This window comes from Erpetoichthys calabaricus, chromosome 13 (assembly GCF_900747795.2).
Source record: "Erpetoichthys calabaricus chromosome 13, fErpCal1.3, whole genome shotgun sequence".
NCBI classification, from domain to species: domain Eukaryota; kingdom Metazoa; phylum Chordata; class Cladistia; order Polypteriformes; family Polypteridae; genus Erpetoichthys; species Erpetoichthys calabaricus.
Genome location: NC_041406.2, coordinates 10,255,513 through 10,274,699, shown reverse-complemented (window position 1 = coordinate 10,274,699; position 19,187 = coordinate 10,255,513). Strand labels below are relative to the sequence as shown.

Sequence of the window (19,187 nt, the reverse complement as noted above, 5' to 3'; positions counted from 1 at the left end):
AATTATATCTTGAATTCAGTTACTGATGCATGGTCAGATCGGTAATTGTGTCATTTATCTAGAAGAACATCTGTCCAAAGAATTAATAAACATGTGCCTGTTTTCATTAGTAATGTAGCCCTGCCACTGTCCTTGTATACTAGTAATAATAATAATAGTATAGTACTCAATGCTTCAGATACCTTAACCCAGGCTTTAGAGCAAGAGAGGCCTCATGATCCCTGAACAAAGAGCCTCCCAACATGAAAAGAATGATTGTCAAAATTTTATTGATCAACAAGGTACCTGCTAATAATGTTGTCCTCACTAGCAGCTCAAAGTTCAGGACACAATTTGCAACATGATACATCTGAATTCAACAAAACTAAAGGCCCGTATGCCCTTAATCAGTGCATTTTATTCTGACTTGTAGCTGTACTCCTTTAGCTTGTTTCCATCTGTAAGACACATCTCCATTGAGGTCCCTGACTGTGAGGCACTTAATGATTAGCTAACTGAGTGGTTCCTCCTTGTCTGTGTCCAGCATTTGCTATTGAATATTTGCTGAAGCTCCACTCACTGTCAGCCGAGCTGACTGAGAAATATATTTAAGGCAATGCTATCTCTGCAATATTTTGACTTTTTTTCTGGAAGTTTTCTTTCTTTTCTTTTCAATTTCCTTCCTTTTTAGTCATTTTGGTGTTTGTTCAGACCATAGTGTCTGTGTGCATTCATTTATTTATTTACCTACCTACCCACCCCTACCTATTTATATATTTATTTAAATACCTTCTGTGAAAAGCCAAAATTCCCCCTGGGACAAATAAAGATCTATCTATCTATCTATCTATCTATCTATCTATCTATCTATCTATCTATCTATCTATCTATCTATCTATCTATCTATCTATCTATCTATCTATCTATCTATCTATCTATCTATCTATCATATAGTGCCTTCCTATCTATCTATCTATCTATCTATCTATCTATCTATCTATCTATCTATCTATCTATCTATCTATCTATCTATCTATCTATCTATCTATCTATCTATCTATCTATCATATAGTGCCTTCCCTATCTATCTATCTATCTATCTATCTATCTATCTATCTATCTATCTATCTATCTATCTATCTATCTATCTATCTATCTATCATATAGTGCCTTCCCTATCTATCTATCTATCTATCTATCTATCTATCTATCTATCTATCTATCTATCTATCTATCTATCTATCTATCTATCTATCTATCAGTGCCTTTCACATCTATCTATCTACCTACCAACCTGCCTACCTTCCTTCCTTCCAATAATCCACAAGATAGATAGATAGATAGGGAAGGCACTATATGATTGATAGATAGATAGATAGATAGATAGATACTTTATTAATCCCAATGGGAAATTCACATTCTTCAGCAGCAGCATACTGATACAATAAACAATATTAAATTAAAGATTGATAATAATGCAGGTAAAAAACAGACAATAACTTTGTATAATGTTGAATGTTAACGTTTACCCCCCCGGGTGGAATTAAAGAGTCGCATAGTTTGGGGGAGGAACGACCTCCTCAGTCTGTCAGTGGAGCAGGATGGTGACAGCAGTCTGTCACTGAAGCTGCTCCTCTGTCTGGAGATGATCCTGTTCAGTGGATGCAGTGGATTCTCCATAATTGATAGGAGCCTGCTGAGCGCCCTTCGCTCTGCCACAGATGTCAGACTGTCCAGCTCCATGCCAACAATAGAGCCTGCCTTCCTCACCAGTTTGTCCAGTCGTGAGGCGTCCTTCTTCTTAATGCTGCCTCCCCAGCACACCACTGCATAGAAGAGGGCACTCGCCATAACCGTTTGATAGAACATCTGCAGCATCTTATTGCAGATGTTGAAGGACGCCAGCCTTCTAAGGAAGTATAACCGGCTCTGTCCTTTCTTACACAGATCATCAGTATTGGCAGTCCAGTCTAATTTATCATCCAGCTGCACTCCCAGGTATTTATAGGTCTGTACCCTCTGCACACAGTCACCTCTGATGATCACGGGGTCTATGAGGGGTCTGGGTCTCCTAAAATCCACCACCAGCTCCTTGGTTTTGCTGGTGTTCAGGTGTAGGTGGTTTGAGTCGCACCATTTAACAAAGTCATTGATTAGGTCCCTATACTCCTCCTCCAGCCCATTCCTGATGCAGCCCACGATAGCAGTGTCATCAGCGAACTTTTGCACATGGCAGGACTCCGAGTTGTATTGCTATACTGAAGGGGACAGACTCCAGAACGCTCCAGAAAAACTGTCATCCTGATTCATTAAAAAAAATTGGGATATTGTTGTGCCCTGAATTTTCTTGGTAATGTTATGTTTTAGTTTTTTGAACATGATTGATGTACCTGATGCTAGTTCTTCAAAATGTCCCCCCAATTAATCCCATGCAACTAGCTAACCAGTGGCCCAAGTGGCTGTGAGCTCACACCGTGGCAATACAGTGCTATGTGCCCTGCCAAACATTGTGCCTGTTTCCTTTTCACATTTCAATTTCACCTTTGACATTTCTATCAGTTATTATGGCTGTCATTTTGACAGCTTTGGTTCCTGCACATATTAATGAACGAGAGGGGAGTTCCCTGTAGGCATTTCAAAACAGTCATAACTAACAGTACTTATTATTGGCTCAAAGAACTATGGGACACCCAGCCATGTAGAGAAGTAGGATTCACTCTTCTTGTCCCGAATGAGCATGGCTGACACTGATTACAGTGGCTTTGAGCAGCTGTAGTCATTTTATAGAGCCCAACAGTTCTTGTGTTTATTTTCAAACTTTGCTGTTCACATAAAGTATTAAAGAATATGTTCTCCATTTGTTCAGAGTATGCATTTTATTCTGACTTGTAGCTGTACTCCTTTAGCTTGTTTCCATCTGTAAGACACATCTCCATTGAGGTCCCTGACTGTGAGGCACTTAATGATTAGCTAACTGAGTGGTTCCTACAACTGCTTAAGGTGAATCCCAATTGTTAGCTGTTGTAGCAGTTGAGGCTTTTGTCCACCTCTCGGACCCTCAGGTACCACTCCAAACACGAAGTAAAAGTATAACAACTATTTATTTTGTTGTAAAATAGTGCACCAAGCACTCTACACACCACACTACTCATATAATAATTCTCACAATACTAATCACAATTCTCTCCTCCTCGCCCAGACACTTGCCACCCTACCTCCCAGCTCAGCTCAATGTCTGGGCTTTCCCACAGTCCTTTTATACACCCTGACCCGGAGGTGTTCCTGTCCAACAGTCCACAGTTCCTTATCCCTTCTGGCTCAGGGTAAACAGTCCTTTTCTTCAACCCGGGAGCACGTCGTTTCTTCCTGTCATGTGACCATGACGTACTCCCGGGTTATAGGGCACATAAGAGCCCACGAGCCCCCCTACAGCGACGCCTGGTGGCCCCCAAGGTATCCAGCAGGGCTGTGTGTAGAAACTACATAATTCATGAGGCCCTGCTGGACCTCGGGGCACGTCCACGCTGTCCGGCGCGCTCCTCCTGGCGGCCTGGAGGTGAGGGCCGGAGTAAGAAGCCGGCAATCCACCACACTGTTTAAACTTTTTTTATTCTTAGTTTTGTATACCTTTTCTTCTATTTGACCTCTCTCTCAGTAGACCTCCATAATCAATAAAACAGATTATTTTGTTTCATACTACAAGATAAAAGCCAAACCAGTTATGTACTCCTTTGGTTTCATTAGTAAATAGTTCAAGTTCATCTGTCCATTCATCAGCTATGTTCTTTAGGGTTTTTGCTGCTAGAGCTCATCCTGAGAACACAAAACAGGAACCATCCATGAAGTGAATGCCAGTACATCTGATTTATTGTGGAAAGGTTTTTGGGGACACATCCCTTTTTAAATATAAACCCCTTTTTAAATGTACAGGTTCTTTTTAATGTGATCCTACAGTTACTGTATATGACACACCTCTATTGCTTCTCTCATTTGCCTTTTCATACTCCTATCAGTCTTGGGGGATATGACCTTCACAGTTGCTGTGCACTTGCACCCAGGACTACAGTCCATTACCTTTGTATTAGTAGTTCCTTCAGACTTCACCCAGGTATGACTGTCTCTGTCACCTTCCTATCGGGAGTGCGCTGTCTTCCTCACCCTGTTTGATCTTGCTGAGAAAGGAACTTGGATATCAGCCCTTGGTGCTATACTAAACCAAACGTGCAGGCAGGAAAGCAAACTTTAATAAATGTTAATCTTTAAGCATTATTCAAATTGGTAGTGTGCAAAAGTAGTGAGAAGTCGAGCAAAATGACCCCTTTTATTGGCTAACATTACAATATGCAAGCTTTTGAGACAACTCAGGCCCCTTCTTCAGGCAAGATGTAATTGCATATTGTAATCTTTTTAGTTAGCCAATAAAAGGGGTCATTTTGCTTGACTTCTTACTACATCCATAATGACTAACACAGTACAACACCCTAGTACTAGTGTGCAAAAGCAAAATAAAGTGTGGCAATAAACACCAATGTGACCTGGTACTGCTAGTTGGTTAGTCTTTCCAGGCGGCTCATTTCTTGTGTTGCTTGAAGTATCAACAATAAGTCGGACAATTCTTGGCATGATTTTCCCCTCCTTTATTCTCTTTGCTTAACCTCTTTACTGATCTAATCTAAGTATTACAGTATGTGGTTATTTCTTTCCTCTGAAAAGTGCTTTCAGAACACTTACACTTCTACCATCAGAGTCAGGAGGTTATAGTGAGTTGTGCTTGTGTAACTTTGAAACAGGCTGGTTATAAGAAGTGCTCTGGTACCATCATCCAGAGTTCATAAAACTAAGATCACATTTCCAAAATCAGCTGCTTTAACTCACACTTCTCTCATAATAAATGGGAGCCAAACGTACACAATGCTTATATAAATTAGAAACAGCATTTGAAACCATACCTGCATTATGGTAGCAGTTATCAACAAAAACATGCATAGCAGAACAATACCTTAGACTCTCATTATAGTAGAGCTAATTGCACTTTCTGCTTAAACTAATTATCAAAACGTTCAGGTAATTTGTAAGCAAACACAAAAGCATTAACAGTCAGGCTGCCTTTTCAGTAGGCAGTAACATCCATCCATCCATCCATTTTCCAACCCACTGAATCCGAACACAGGGTCACGGGGGTCTGCTGGAGCCAATCCCAGCCAACACAGGGCACAAGGCAGGAACCAATCCCGGGCAGGGTGCCAACCCACCACAGGACACACACAAGCACACACTAGGGCCAATTTAGAATCGCCAATCCACCTAACCTGCATGTCTTTGGACTGTGGGAGGAAACCCACGCAGACACGGGGAGAACATGCAAACTCCATGCAGGGAGGACCTGGGAAGCGAACCCAGGTCTCCAGGTCTCCCAACTGCGAGGCAGCAGCGCTACCCACTGTGCCACCGTGCCGCCCAGGCAGCAACATGACCAGCTGATTTTAACATAACAGGCTATTTCAGTATAGAAGGGAACCCAGCATTTTTTTTTATAAACATTAGAAGAAAAGTTCTTTTCTTTCCAGAAAACTTCTGCTCATTTCTCCAACATCATTGCAGGCCAATCTCACTCATGTTGAGTCCATTTAGAGTCATAAGGTAACATAATTATTGTATCTCTCTTTGGGATATGAGAATAAACCTAGAAAGCCCAGGGAGAATATGCATACTCCACACTGACACTGAGCAGGGTGTAATATGAATGCTTTCTACTGTTTTTTGAGGCAGTAACACTGATCACTGCACCACCATGCCACCTAGTTGCTTGCTTTCTCTCTTTCTTTAGAGCAAGTTAATGGTGCTGCACAGCTCCAGAAACAGATTCCAATTGTGTCTATCAGGAGTTTACATGTTCTCCACATGTTTTTGTGGGCTTGTCTCCTATATCACAAGCACATGCATTTTCAGTTGATTTGCCCCTGTTAATTGGTCCAGTATGAGTGAGTAAGAGTAGGTTTGTGTATAGGAGGTGGACTAAAATCTCACCCAGGATTGATTGGTTCCTATATTGCACCTGCTGCAGCCGAGGTAGGCAAAAGCCCAAAAACACTGTAATAGAGCCATCAGATTAAGGAAATTGATTAATCTTTCTTTTAATCCTGTAATTCAAAGTAAGACATTTTTTGGTATCTGAGGGCAATGTTAAGACCAAAATGATAATAAATACTAGAGAGAAAATAACCTGAACTATTTTAGCTTTTGGGCAGATGCTGCTGTAGGATGTCATGAAATTGGTACAATTGTGCAGGTTTGCTCACAAAAGGGAACACTTTTACCATGTAGAACTTTTAATCTTCTTAGAGGCCCTGTCTTGCCTGTAAAAAAGCTACAGCTCCCCTTTTTTCATCATTGTTAAATAGAGTTCAGCATCCTAAGAACCCGTAATCCAGCAGGAGGTCACAAAGACACAATTGCCAATGTTCATTCTTGCTGTTATAAGCCGTTTGAATATACTGTATGTAATAGGAATCCTTAGAATGATGAGACTCTAGTGTTCCCGGTGTTCAGGTTTCTGGGTATCCGGTGTTCAGGTTTCTGGGTATGGAGCTGGAGGATGACCTGACCTGGAGTGCCAACACCAAGGAGCTGCTAAAGAAGGCACAGCAGAGACTGTATTTTCTGAGAATTCTCAGAAAGAACCACCTCCCAAAAAATCTGCTCCTTGCTTTTTATCATTGTTCCATTGAGAGTGTGCTCACGTACGGACTGTGTGTGTGGTACGGCAGTTGCACTTCCTCAGAAAAGAAAGCGCTCCACAGGGTCGTCAGGATAGCGGAGAGAACAATTGGCTGTACCCTCCCCACTCTGGAACAAATCTACACCTCCCGAAGCCGCAAAAAAGCAATAGACATTTCGCAGGACTCATCACATCCCGGTCATTGCCTCTTCCAGCTTTTGCCATCGGGCAAGAGATACAGAGCTATGAAAACTAGGACAAACCGCCTTAAAAACAGCTTTTATCCGAAAGCAATCATGGCCCTGAACTCAAAATAAAACTGCTCTATATTATTCTTCCAATGTGCAATATATACCTTAGCTCAACAAGTGCAATTTGTATATTTATTACTATTCGGTTTGTTATTATATTCTGTCTTTTTGTCATTTTAACCCTTATTCCTCACACTGAGTTGATTGCACCTTCAATTTCGTTGTTCCTTTGTAAAAGTGACAATGACAATAAAGATCTATCTATCTATCTATCTATCTATCTATCTATCTATCTATCTATCTATCTATCTATCTATCTATCTATCTATCTATCTATCTATCTATCTATCTATCTATCTATCTATCTATCTAATAGGAATCCTTAGAATGATGAGACTCTAGTTTTCTTAGTCATAAGAAATGTTAGCTGAGAATGGGCCTGCTTGATGATCCTGCATTGATGGGAGCCTGATGTGTGTTTTTTTTTATTTTATTTTATTTTAGGCGCACTCCTCTGTGGAAAGGGCTGGACTGATTGGTGGGGTGCAAATGAAGAAACTCCCAACAGATGGAAAATTTGCAGTTCAAGCTTCAGCTCTGATGGAAGCCATTAAAACCGACAAAGCAGCAGGCCTGATACCCTTCTATGTAAGTATGCAGCAGACATGTTGGTGGCCATACCTGTTTGAATATCCAGAGTACAAAAGTCTGTCTGTTTGTCATTTAAACTGCCTGCAGCCAGTACATGTGACTTAAATGCCACATAAACAGGCTAAAATACATACATTATTGGAGCAGCTTCTCCTTGCTGTCACATACTGTAGGTGACAACAAAATACTGAATAAGTGAATGCTCCAGCATGCAGTACAGTATTCCCTCGCTACTTCACGGTTCACTTTTCGCGGATTCACGACTTTGCGGGTTTTTAAATACAAGTGATTGCCCGCCTATTGCGGAAGTTATGTTCCAGACCCATCAGCAACAGGAGAAAATCCGCGATATAGAAAGACCATTTTTATAGTTTAAGCCTTAAAATACCCATCCCACATGCTTTAAACACATGCAAACTTATAAAACACACTTTGTTAACACATATGATATGTGGATGTCAGGCTAAGGATATGAGTAACATCTCACTATTATTAAACATTTTAACTTCACGCAAGACAAGACAGTGAGACAGGAAAATAGGTGCTGTACAGGCTTTTAAATTATTGACACGCAGAGCGACAAGCAGCACAAAGCCAGCACAAAGTCCACTTCTCCTTAGCGTTCATTCAGCTCCCCACCCCCTTGACAATGCGAACTGCGCCTCCGGGGAGGGGGGTTTGAGCGAAGGTGCGTTCAGCCCTCACACACACACACACACACACTCCTCCTCCTTCCAAATGCGCAGAGCGACAAGCAGGCATTTTGGCAGAAGCAGCACAAAGTCCATTTCTGCTCTGCTCAGAGTTCAGCTGCCCCGTTCACAAAGCGAGTGCAGACACATCAACGTCTGATCGCAGTGTGCAGTGTTGGTCTGCGGTGTTTAAGAATGTAGAAAGTGTTTAAAAGCATAGGAAGTGTTTATAAGAGTGTGGGAAAGGTTAACAAGAGAGTGAGAAGGGTTTATAAAGCCTTAAAATATGTATAAATAATAAAATAAATATAGGTCGCTACTTCGCAGATTTTCACCTATCGCGGGGGGCTCTGGAATGTAACCCCCGCGATAGGTGAGGGATGACTGTAATAAAGTAACTTTTCACAATGCAATACTATTGAAAGTACAAGTTGTTTTCTTTTTAAACTATAACCACTGCTCTAATTGAGCCATAAGTGGGTTTTGCTAGCTCAAAGTGTTGGTTCCTCATTCAGAAAACAATTTCTTGACATTTGGCAATTAGTGTTTTTTTTGTGGTGATGTGAATGACTGTTTCTGACTTGTAGTGGATCTTGACTGCTCTTAGGAAAAAAGTGTTTAGCTGGATTAGAATAAAGGAATGAGCAATACTTGTGTGGAATCAAGATGGACGAGTACCAGTGCAGGTGGCAGCTGCCAAACATTGATGACTATGTCGACAGTGCACAAGCATTGAAGCTTCAGCCACCCACAGGCAACAGTCGGATTGGGAGGGAGGTAGAATGTAAACTTTTGTGTTTTTCCCCGTTTACACGACCACGGTTAATTTCTGTGGTGCTTTGCATTTGACAACCTGCCCTTCAACATTCTCAAATCTGCTGAATGTTGTTCAAGGTCTCAGGGTGCTTCAGCCTAATCATGGCAGTGTGGTTCACAGGGGGCCATTCCTGAGCTGAACTGAGCAGCAGAGCTGCTAGGCCAATTTATTAAAGGTTCACTAGTTATACACACTTTGGTCTTTGGGAATGTGGGAGAGAAATAAGAATATTCAGAGAAAAAGACAAAGAGGGAATGTGACGGTTCCTCATTGATAAACATTCGCTTTAAGATTATAACCAAAGATGCTGAGTCCACAAGATAGCAGCAGTAACCACCGTGCCACCTATTTCAAATATTGCATAGATAAAATTAAACTCAAAAATATAAAACAAATCGCCTGTCCATTGCAGTGCCCTAATATAACAGATTAGAGCAGACCAGTGCAGTGCTTAGTGCTGCTGCCTGATGAATCCAACATCCTGGGTTTGAAGCCTGCAGCTGCCTTGTTGCCTGTTTGCAGTCAGCACATTCTCTCTCTCTCTCTGGCTATTCAGGTTCTTCTACATGTACTCCAGTTTTCCTTCCCCATCCCAAAGACATTAGGCTAATTGGTTTCCAAAGTTAATTCCTGCCTTTACCTACCCAAGTACTTCCAGAATAGGCTGCAAGCCCCCTAACATTTCCAATAGAATAAGGATGGCATGATGGCGAGAGTGGGTTTTGCTTCCTTGCCTTCAGTCTGAATCCTACACATGGTCATTACAAGTACAGAATTTGCACATTCTCTCTGTGTCTACTATCTACATGGGTTTTCCTCCAGGTGCTCTGGTTTACCCCAAAGACGGGCAGGTTAAGGTAATTGGTTCCTGCTAAATCAGCCCTGCATCTCTGTGAATACTTTGGTTTTTATCCTACATCCTCAAAAAGGTAGATATGAAAAGTTGTTTGTCAGCTCTAAACTGGGCCAGGATGAGTGTAGATGGATGTGGGTATGCCTGCAATGGATTGGTCTTTTGTGTTTTCACCTTGCGCCTGGTGCTGCTTGGATAGACACCCACGTCTCACAGTCCAGAACTGGGTAATGGATGAGAAAACGAGTGAACAGAAAATTAGGTATAGTATGTAATTGGTATAGTATATAATCTCTATGTACAGTATATATGTTACGGCCAAAGCGGGAAATGTCCGGCTAAATTGGGAAATGGCCAATGTCGCTGTAAATTGACCGGCCAATGTCCGATCTTTTCCTCGATTTCGGGATTTGGCCAGCCAGTTTGCGAAATGGCATGGGGCGATCGGCCAAAGTCGGAAGGAAAAAGGCATGAGCAGCGATTTGTTGCGCGCTTAGTAGTGCAATTGCGTTGAGTGTGGCCTTGGCGACTCATGTTCAGAAAGCGGACGCCACTTGGTTGTTTCACAATAATTAAGATCAGGTATATAAGTAGATTTCACATTTCTGTTATCATTTTAGCAATAAAATAGTGACTTAACATCAGGGACCTATTTAATTGACCTTAAGGTTAGTGTTTGGGTGAAGGGAAGGCCGTCTCAATTGGCGTCCGCTTTGCTGAACAAGAGCCGCCTTGAGCAGTTTCTCGTGCAGAATGGAAAACTCACTTCTGAATCTGCATCTGAAAATTTTTAAACATCTTCGCACCTTGAGCGGACAGTCTTACATCAGCACATCGGATTTTGAACAGGGAGTTCTCGCCACTTCGCGAAATGGCTGGCCAAAGTAGCATATATGCTGGTCATTTCTAGTACTTCGGACTTTGGCCACACCTCGCGGCCAAAATGCAAAATGGCCGGTCAATTCGGGAACTGGCTGAACTTCGGGTTTTGGCCGTAACATATATATCTATGAATTTCTGTTTGATACCACTGCACTTCTATCACACTTGCTTCTCTGAGATGGATGTATCGTTATTGTTGACTAGTCTTTCATTTTGTGATCAATGAATCCAAAGTGGCTAGATGAGACAAAAGTCACAGAATTTGTCAGATGTGCTTTGTGTGTAATGTGCTTATTTTTAGATTAAATAAAAAGTCTTCATAATCCTTTTCCTTTTGAGCAGGTCTGACTGACTGCTTTCCAAAGCTGCTGTTATCTTTAACCAGTAGTCACTTTCACGTCAGTGGGGAAATCCTCCACACAGATCATTATTTCTTTATTCCCTTTCATAAAGAAGTCCCTATGTTTCCACCAGCTGTCCTTTGTCCTGTCAGTTTTCTGCTTGGAGGCATACCTTGCCATGTGTGCAAGTGCTTGTGTACTTGTTTACAGAAGTGGATTCATAAGGAGCCACGCTTTTGTGTTTTTCAATGGCTTATGGGTATTTGGATTGGTGGTTAAGCTTTTATCACCTTGCTTTGTTTGCTTGCATGCTTTAATGTTCAGTTTTAGCTTGGATAAGGACAACAGAAAACAAACAATCATGCCTCAGCAGTCTTTATGGAGGTTCTGTGAGTATACTGTGAATGCTTGCCTTTGAGAAATTCCCTTTAAGGATATCCTCATGCATGATAAGGACTATAGATATCATGTAGTGAGCCTTTAAAGCTACTGAGTCTGCAAAACATTCACCCAGTGCCCACTTTATTACATCATCTGCTTGTTAATGGAAATCACCCACCTCTCCAAACAGCCAATCTTGTAGTTGCAAGTCATTCTGTATAGTATTCGGACGAGACCAATAAGCTTGGTCATTGTTTAACTAAACTTTAGAAAGGCCAAGATGATGAGATCGAAGTGCCTTTGAACTTGATTTTATTGGTGCTGTCTGCTCCCTTAGATTTCATATATTAGTAACTAGAATTGACAAAGAATCAGGTGACAGACAAAAAGCATCCACCGAGTGGCAATTCTATGAGTACATGTGTGAGGTAAGAGGAGAATAGCTAGATTACTCTTTACAAAAATGGTGTGCAGAAGAACATCTTTGAACACACAGTGTGCTGGACATTGATAAACTACAGCAGTAGAAGAGCACACAGTGTTCCACTCCTATAGCTGAGGCTATAATGGGCACATGAGTACCAGAACTTGACAACTGACAAATTTTGATTTCCACTGCAACATAAAGATGGTATGGTCAAAATTTGGCTTAAACAGCTTAAGTCGATGATTCCATCTTGCTTTATGTCAATGGTACTAGCTGGTGACAGGAGTGAGATGTTATGTGGATGTTCTCTTGGCACATATGAGGCCACATAATACCAGCCAAGTGTCATTTGAATGCTGCAGCATACATAAGCATTGTTGCTGACCATGGTCATACCCTTTAAGTAGCTAATGCTCCACAATGTCTCAAAGCACATATCTTCTCAAGCTACATTCTCAAATATGATTGTGACTTCAGCTTACTCCAATGAACTGCACAGTCCTCTCATCTCAGTTCAGTGGACCACCTTCGGGATGAGGTACAATGAGAGATAGATAGATAGACAGATAGATACTTTATTAATCCCAAGGGGAAATTCACATACTCCAGCAGCAGCATACTGATAAAGAACAATATTAAATATTAAAGATTGATAACAATGCAGGTATAACAGACAGTAACTTTGTATAATGTTAACGTTTACCCACCCGGTGGAAATGAAGAGTCGCATAGTGTGGTAGAGGAACGATCTCCTCAGTCTGTCAGTGGAGCAGGACGGTGACAGCAGTCTGTCGCTGAAGCTGCTCTTCTGTCTGGAGATGATCCTGTTCAGTGGATGCAGTGGATTCTCCATAATTGACAGGAGTCCGCTCAGCGCCCGTCGCTCTGCCACAGATGTCAAACTGTCCAGCTCCATGCCAACAATAGAGCCTGCCTTCCTCACCAGTTTGTCCAGGCGTGAGGCGTCCCTCTTCTTTATGCTGCCTCCCTAGCACACCACCACATAGAAGAGGGCGCTCGCCACAACCGTCTGATAGAACATCTGCAGCATCTTATTGCAGATGTTGAAGGACGCCAGCCTTCTAAGGAAGTATTGTCAGCTCTGTCCTCTCTTGCACAGAGCATCAGTATTGGCAGTCCAGTCTAATTTATCATCCAGCTGCACTCCCAGGTATTTATAGGTCTGCACCCTCTGCACACAGTCATCTCTGATGATCACGGGGTTTGTGAGGGGCCTGGTCCTCCTGAAATCCACCACCAGCTCCTTGGTTTTGCTGGTGTTCAGGTTCACATTTGAAGAATTTGTAGAAACTACAATTGAATGGTGTTGATGTAACCGGAGTCTATAAGAAATATTTCCATCATCTTATTAAATCCACAAAAAAACTGTTCTAGAGGCAAAAGGGAGTCCCGATACAGGTATAAAAAAGTTAGATGTAACAAAAATGGCCAATAAATGTATATGATCTGCTACGGGAGTTGGGTGGGGGCAGTCAGTGATTATATTGCTTTGAGTGTGTGAAGGTGACATAGGGATTTAGATTTTCTGAGAAGCATGCAGCGCTTATATCAAAGCTGGATCTCCCAGGTAATTCTGTGATAATTAAATTCTAGTACTTATGCCCTTCAAACCCACCAGCACTCTTCGTCCCAGCTAATGTGGTCTACGTAAGTGTTTTTCAGCCATTTTGTTTCGACTGGGCTGCCATCAGTGGGTCACAGGTTGCTGTCATTGGGTACAAGAGTTGGACGCCTAAGCAATCAACAGTGCTACACAATAATAATCCCAGTATTTATGTACAATTGTCTCATGAATCGGCATCACCACCCCAGCTTTTACATGTGTGCATGTTTCATCAAGGGGGAAACATTCCCTAAACCCTCCTGCTATATAAGGATCAATAAGTATCGAGAAACCCAATTCTAGATATCTCCTTTATAACTCTGGCTTTAATGTTCCCCATTTATGCCAAATCAGTAGTCTAATCAGATCTTGTGGCTTCTTATTGACTGGGACAGGTGGAACATCATCACCTGCTACTAATTTGCTGATATGTCAAACGCTGAGCTGTTCCATCAGTTATCTGCTGATTCACAAACCTTAAGAAAACATATAAGGTTGAAGTGTCAACTGACAAAATAGTATCATTGAAGGGCATGTCACTTCGTAAGAATTAATGACATCTCAGAAAAAATTCACAATATGGCCTGAGCCAAAGTCATTCTGCCGAGTGGTGCATCTGATTTAAAGCATTTGTAACTTCTGTGTTAAGGCAACGGATTACAATTCAGTACCTGCTCCAGAATGCCTGCTTGTGCTTCAACAATAGAACTTTGGAAACAATTGTACTATAGTTCAAGAAAATGCCATGGGATGCTGTTTATTATAGAAAGACACCATACAACCTTTTATGTTAATTTTTTTTATTAGTTAAGCTCATTGGACTGTGGACTGGAAGATTTGCAGTTGAGGTCCTCGATTCTGACTCACTGAGTGTGTCACATAACCAGTTTTAATATAGCTCCATACTTTAGAGCACCCTGGAGTGGGGTTCACTATGAAAAGACACTGTATAAAAATAGAATGTATTTATTAGGCCGGCAGTTTAGCCACATTTCTAAGGGTTCAATATTCAAATCAGATTCAATTATATTATAGCTTCATGTTTTGAAGAACGCTGGAATAGTGTTTACTATGTAAAGCTGTCTGTAAAGCAGGCAGCCTGAGGTGTTGGACTGTGAACCAAAAGACTATTGGTGCAACCCCTGCCTATTGCTGTGAGTAATGCTACCATAAAGAAATTAATCTTTATTAGTCGGACTTGTCCTGCTTTTGTGACCCATTACCATTGGGAGATTAGATATGATTTACACAGTGGTCAGAGAGTAATCTGTTGTCTGCTTTTGCACAAGCATTACAGAGTTATAATAAGCTTTACAAAGTCATGTTAAAATGTGCTGCCTCGGCATATGCTTCTCAATGGCCTCTCGGGATCAGACAAACCGACTTAAGAGTTTGGGGCACTTCTACTAATAAGATGCCAATCTCTCCCACCATGAGAAATTAGGAAGGCTAAAGAAAGCCACAGCCCATGGAGACTCTGCCAGAGCTGTTCTCTCCACTCCCAAACCACTATTTAAATACAGTGAGTGGAAAAAAAAAGATTGTTGGTTTCCATTTGTCTTTAATCAGTTCTACCTTGTTCTTTGTGTTTCAGTAAATCTGCATTTGTGTGTAACAGTTCTGTAGTTCGCAATTAGTATAATCTGTACTTGTATTTTAACTGAGAGTTGTTCACAGCACTCCATGACTGCACTCGGCGAAGAGTGCTGTACAAATATAAGTTGTATTATATTGCATTGTAGAAGAAAAAATGTCCACTTGCTATTCCGGTGACTGATAATCTCGTATTCCCTTTCCAGATGAAGGGGAATCAGTTCTACCTGAACCCCCACATTTATGAAAATGACTAACTGGTGGTGATACCAAAAGAGAAAATTTCTTTTTCTTAAACAAAGACACTATGGCAGCATAGTGGTTACTTTCAGGAGCCTGGTCTTGTATCTCTGTTGTCCCCCATGTCCATTCTGTGTGTGTTTTTTTTTTGTCTCCCAATCCCCCCTCCCCCAGCTCAAGTTACTCCAGATTTTTCTCCCCATTCAGGAGATGTACATTTTAAACAAATTAGCAGCTGTCTGTTGTACCTGTAAAAGATCTTGGGCCTCACGTATAACACTGTACATAGAATTCACACTAAAACATGGTGTATGGACAAAAACAGAGACGTGCGCACGAACAAAAAAAATCTGATGCATAAAACTGTGCGTAAGCAAAGTTCCATGCACTTGCCCTTTACAAATCCCAACCAACGTAAATTTTAATGCCTTGCAGGTGCCTACAGCCCCACCCTGACTCCTCCCAGAATTTTTCATATTGAAATATGCAAATCAATGTAAATAGCCCTTTTCATTCAGTGTTTTGTTAAAAGACAATAGTAAAAGCACATGTTAAAAAAGAAGTGGTCAGATGTCAAAGTAATTGTGAAAAGGCAAATGTCTGAGTGTCCTACGGAAGTGTATTAGAGCCATAGAGAAGAGAAACCAAATAGAGACACAATGAAGAGAAAAAAGGTCTCGTGTCGAGATTAAAGTCGAAATGTCGACTTTAATCTCATAGTTTATTTTGTCATTAAAGTAGAATGTTGTAAACTTCATCTTAAAAACCAATGTTTAATTTACTAGAGTTTCTCAAATCCCATCATAAATAAAGTAGCATGTTTAAATGCTTCGAATTCTATTTTCCCTGACCCAGTCTTTAATCGCTACATGCTTCTTAAATGGGCTTCTCTTACGCTGACAGGAACACACAGGCAGTGATCACCACAGAGAATCCCATTACATTCATGATATTACAGCTCTCTGAACATTTTAGAATACTAAGATGTATACTTAGCATTTTCATGAAGAAATGCATTAAAGCATGTATTAAACATGTGGGGGCACAGTGGCGCAGTGGTAATGATTACTTGGCGCACCATCCAGGGATTGTTCCTATCACCCACAAGATGCTTTCTGTGATGCGCACGACCCTGGATGGAATAATTCATTCACACCAGTACTGTGTCTGTCAAAAGTACCAACCACCCAATTCCTGTCCTCCTGTCTACTTTCTCCATGTAACCAATTGCAACACAATAAGCTTTTGTAAGCTGTAAGCTTAAAACGGCAATTCTTCATAACTTTTAAAGAACATTGAAAAATCTTCATTATACATGTTTAATTATTTCATCCATCCAGGGTCACACCAGTCCCAGCAACCAGGAACAATCCTTGGACGGAACACCAGCTCATCGCTACTCCTGTGCCCCGACATGTTTAGTTATTAACAGTATACATTATTTAAATTAAGCTAAGAATTTATCTTTAAAATGTAGTAAACATACTTTAATGCATTTCATCATAAAAATTATATCTAGTATACATCCTAATATTCTAACAGCCCACAGCTACAAGAGGATAGCCCTTCGAAATCTAAATCGACTTAGAAGCCAGTCATAATTTTCTTTACACTCTCTTTTGTTGAACTGAATTGAGTTCCTTCTATGGCACAATGAGATTCAATACGCAACTCCTCCGTGAACTTATTTTCCTTTAAAATGATGATAATAATAATACAATAACAAAAATGAAAAATATTCAATATGAAAGCACAAGTACAATATAAATGTAAATATAGTGCAAATGATTCATAAAGTGCAATATTACAGTTGCCGTGCAAGTTTACAGTACAGTAAGGTAAATGTAATTTTAAGTACAAATAGTTCTACCGGGAGCACTTGATGGACTAATTGAGTGCGTTTATAGCTCTTGGGATGAAACTGTTTCTGAGCCTCGAGGTCCATGTAGGAAAGGCACTAAAGCATTTGCTGGATGGGAGAAGTTCAAATAGACTGTGTCATTGCTGAGTGGAATCTATACAGACGCTGGTGGCTTTCCTGAGGCAGCGTGTGCTATAAATGTCCTCCAGGGCTGGAAGCTGTATCCTCTGTTGTAAGTTGTAATCCTCTGCACTCTCAACACAACCTGTGCAGTGTTGATAACACACATAAATACAATAAACAGGTTAAAATACTCTCTTTGGTGCACTGAGAGTAACAACACTAATGCAGCAATAGTATTTGGAATAGATGGGCCTTTCCGTGCACCATTATGTTACAGAATGTTTACAATCAAGTGCCTTAAATTTGTAAGCAATTAATTTTGGTGAATTTGATGAAGTCTGCGTCATGGATGTGAATCTATAAAATAGAAACCACACAGAAACAGTAGCACTGGGGGCGGCCAATTTGCAAAATTGAGCAGAAAAGTGCATACGCATGGTGTGAGGCTGCTGTGAAAATGTGCGTGTCTTTAGTCCAAGTTTAGTTTTTATACATCTCAAACTGAGCATGGAAACAGGTGTACACAATATTTTTATGCATACACACCATTTATATATGAGGCCCCTTGTTTTTAGATGACTCGCACAATAGAAAATCACAACATTTTTAGGGCTAGCCCCACTACTGAATCTCTATGTAACCAATCATGGAAAAATTAACATTATAATGAACACATAAAGCACCTTGGAAGTATTTACTGTGACAGCTGGTAAATAACATCATCTGCTTGTACTGTATTACACTCCAAAACAGAACCGATGCAGACAGCTACAGGCGTGGCTGCGAAAAGAGGACTTGTTCCTTATTCAATTTATAGTACAATTGTGTGTGCACAGTACTGCGTTGAGATTTAGATTGTAAATGTAATTTTTTTTTCCATCCTTTTTGATATCATTGTTGGTTTGACTGCAAAACCTGTTGTATTTTATGCACAAATGAAGCAGTCTGTATGACCTGAGCATCTGTTAAGAGCGTTCTTTTGTTGTATGGGAACGTGGTGCTAACATGGGCGAAAGTTATGGTTGTGTGTTGTAATAACCTATTGTCACTTGTGCAGTGAGGTGATAGCTTGGGTCCATACATCTTACTCACTCTAATGCCCAAGCACAGCCAGCTTTGGGGACCATGTTAGGAAAGCAGATGGAGTGTTCGGTGCTGCCACCAATGACGTTAGGGAGGCCAAAAGTCTCCTGTTGGGCAGACGTGCAAAAGCTTGCTTGATGTTGACTTTCAATACATGTACCGACCATGAAAATCAGGGCATTGCGATCCTTTTGACTTTTTGGTATTTAAGCAGGAGGTGTCAGAAAAGATGCAACAGGAATGACCGCTTGAGGAAGCCAGACATTCATAGTAACATTATTTTTTGATCTGCTCGTTACAAAGCCCTAGATTCCTCACCTATTAAATAGGAAGGTCAGCTGGGTTTAGACCTCTCTGTGACAGGTTAGTTTGACTCTACTGATGTGTGGTCACAATCCTTACAAGATAAACTGGTCTTCACAGGTTCATCTATTGACACAACTGAGTATCTTCTTCTCCTCCCCCCCCACCCCCTTTGCTAACACTCCAGTCATAACTCTCAATTACACATCCCACCCATCCTCCAAGTCTCCTGTTGCCTGCCCTATCCAGACTTGAAAATTGATCTGTAACTGTTGTATTCTGAATGTATGTTAACCATTTAACTCAGGATATTTGTCTTGGGGCTGTTTGCCTTGTAATGTTTCCAATATTCTACAAATTGAATTAGA

At 40.9% G+C, this 19,187-nt stretch overlaps 1 protein-coding gene across 2 annotated transcripts in view; it reads left to right on the top strand.

Moving 5' to 3' along the window:
- ddc (dopa decarboxylase) overlaps positions 1–19,187 on the top strand; it is a 142,531-nt gene that overhangs the window by 60,914 nt on the left and 62,430 nt on the right. For both annotated transcript variants that reach the window (XM_028817949.2, XM_051935658.1), the window contains exon 6: positions 7,453–7,596. In XM_028817949.2, coding sequence (XP_028673782.2) covers positions 7,453–7,596 — 144 coding nt within the window. The remainder of the gene's footprint in view (positions 1–7,452; positions 7,597–19,187) is intronic.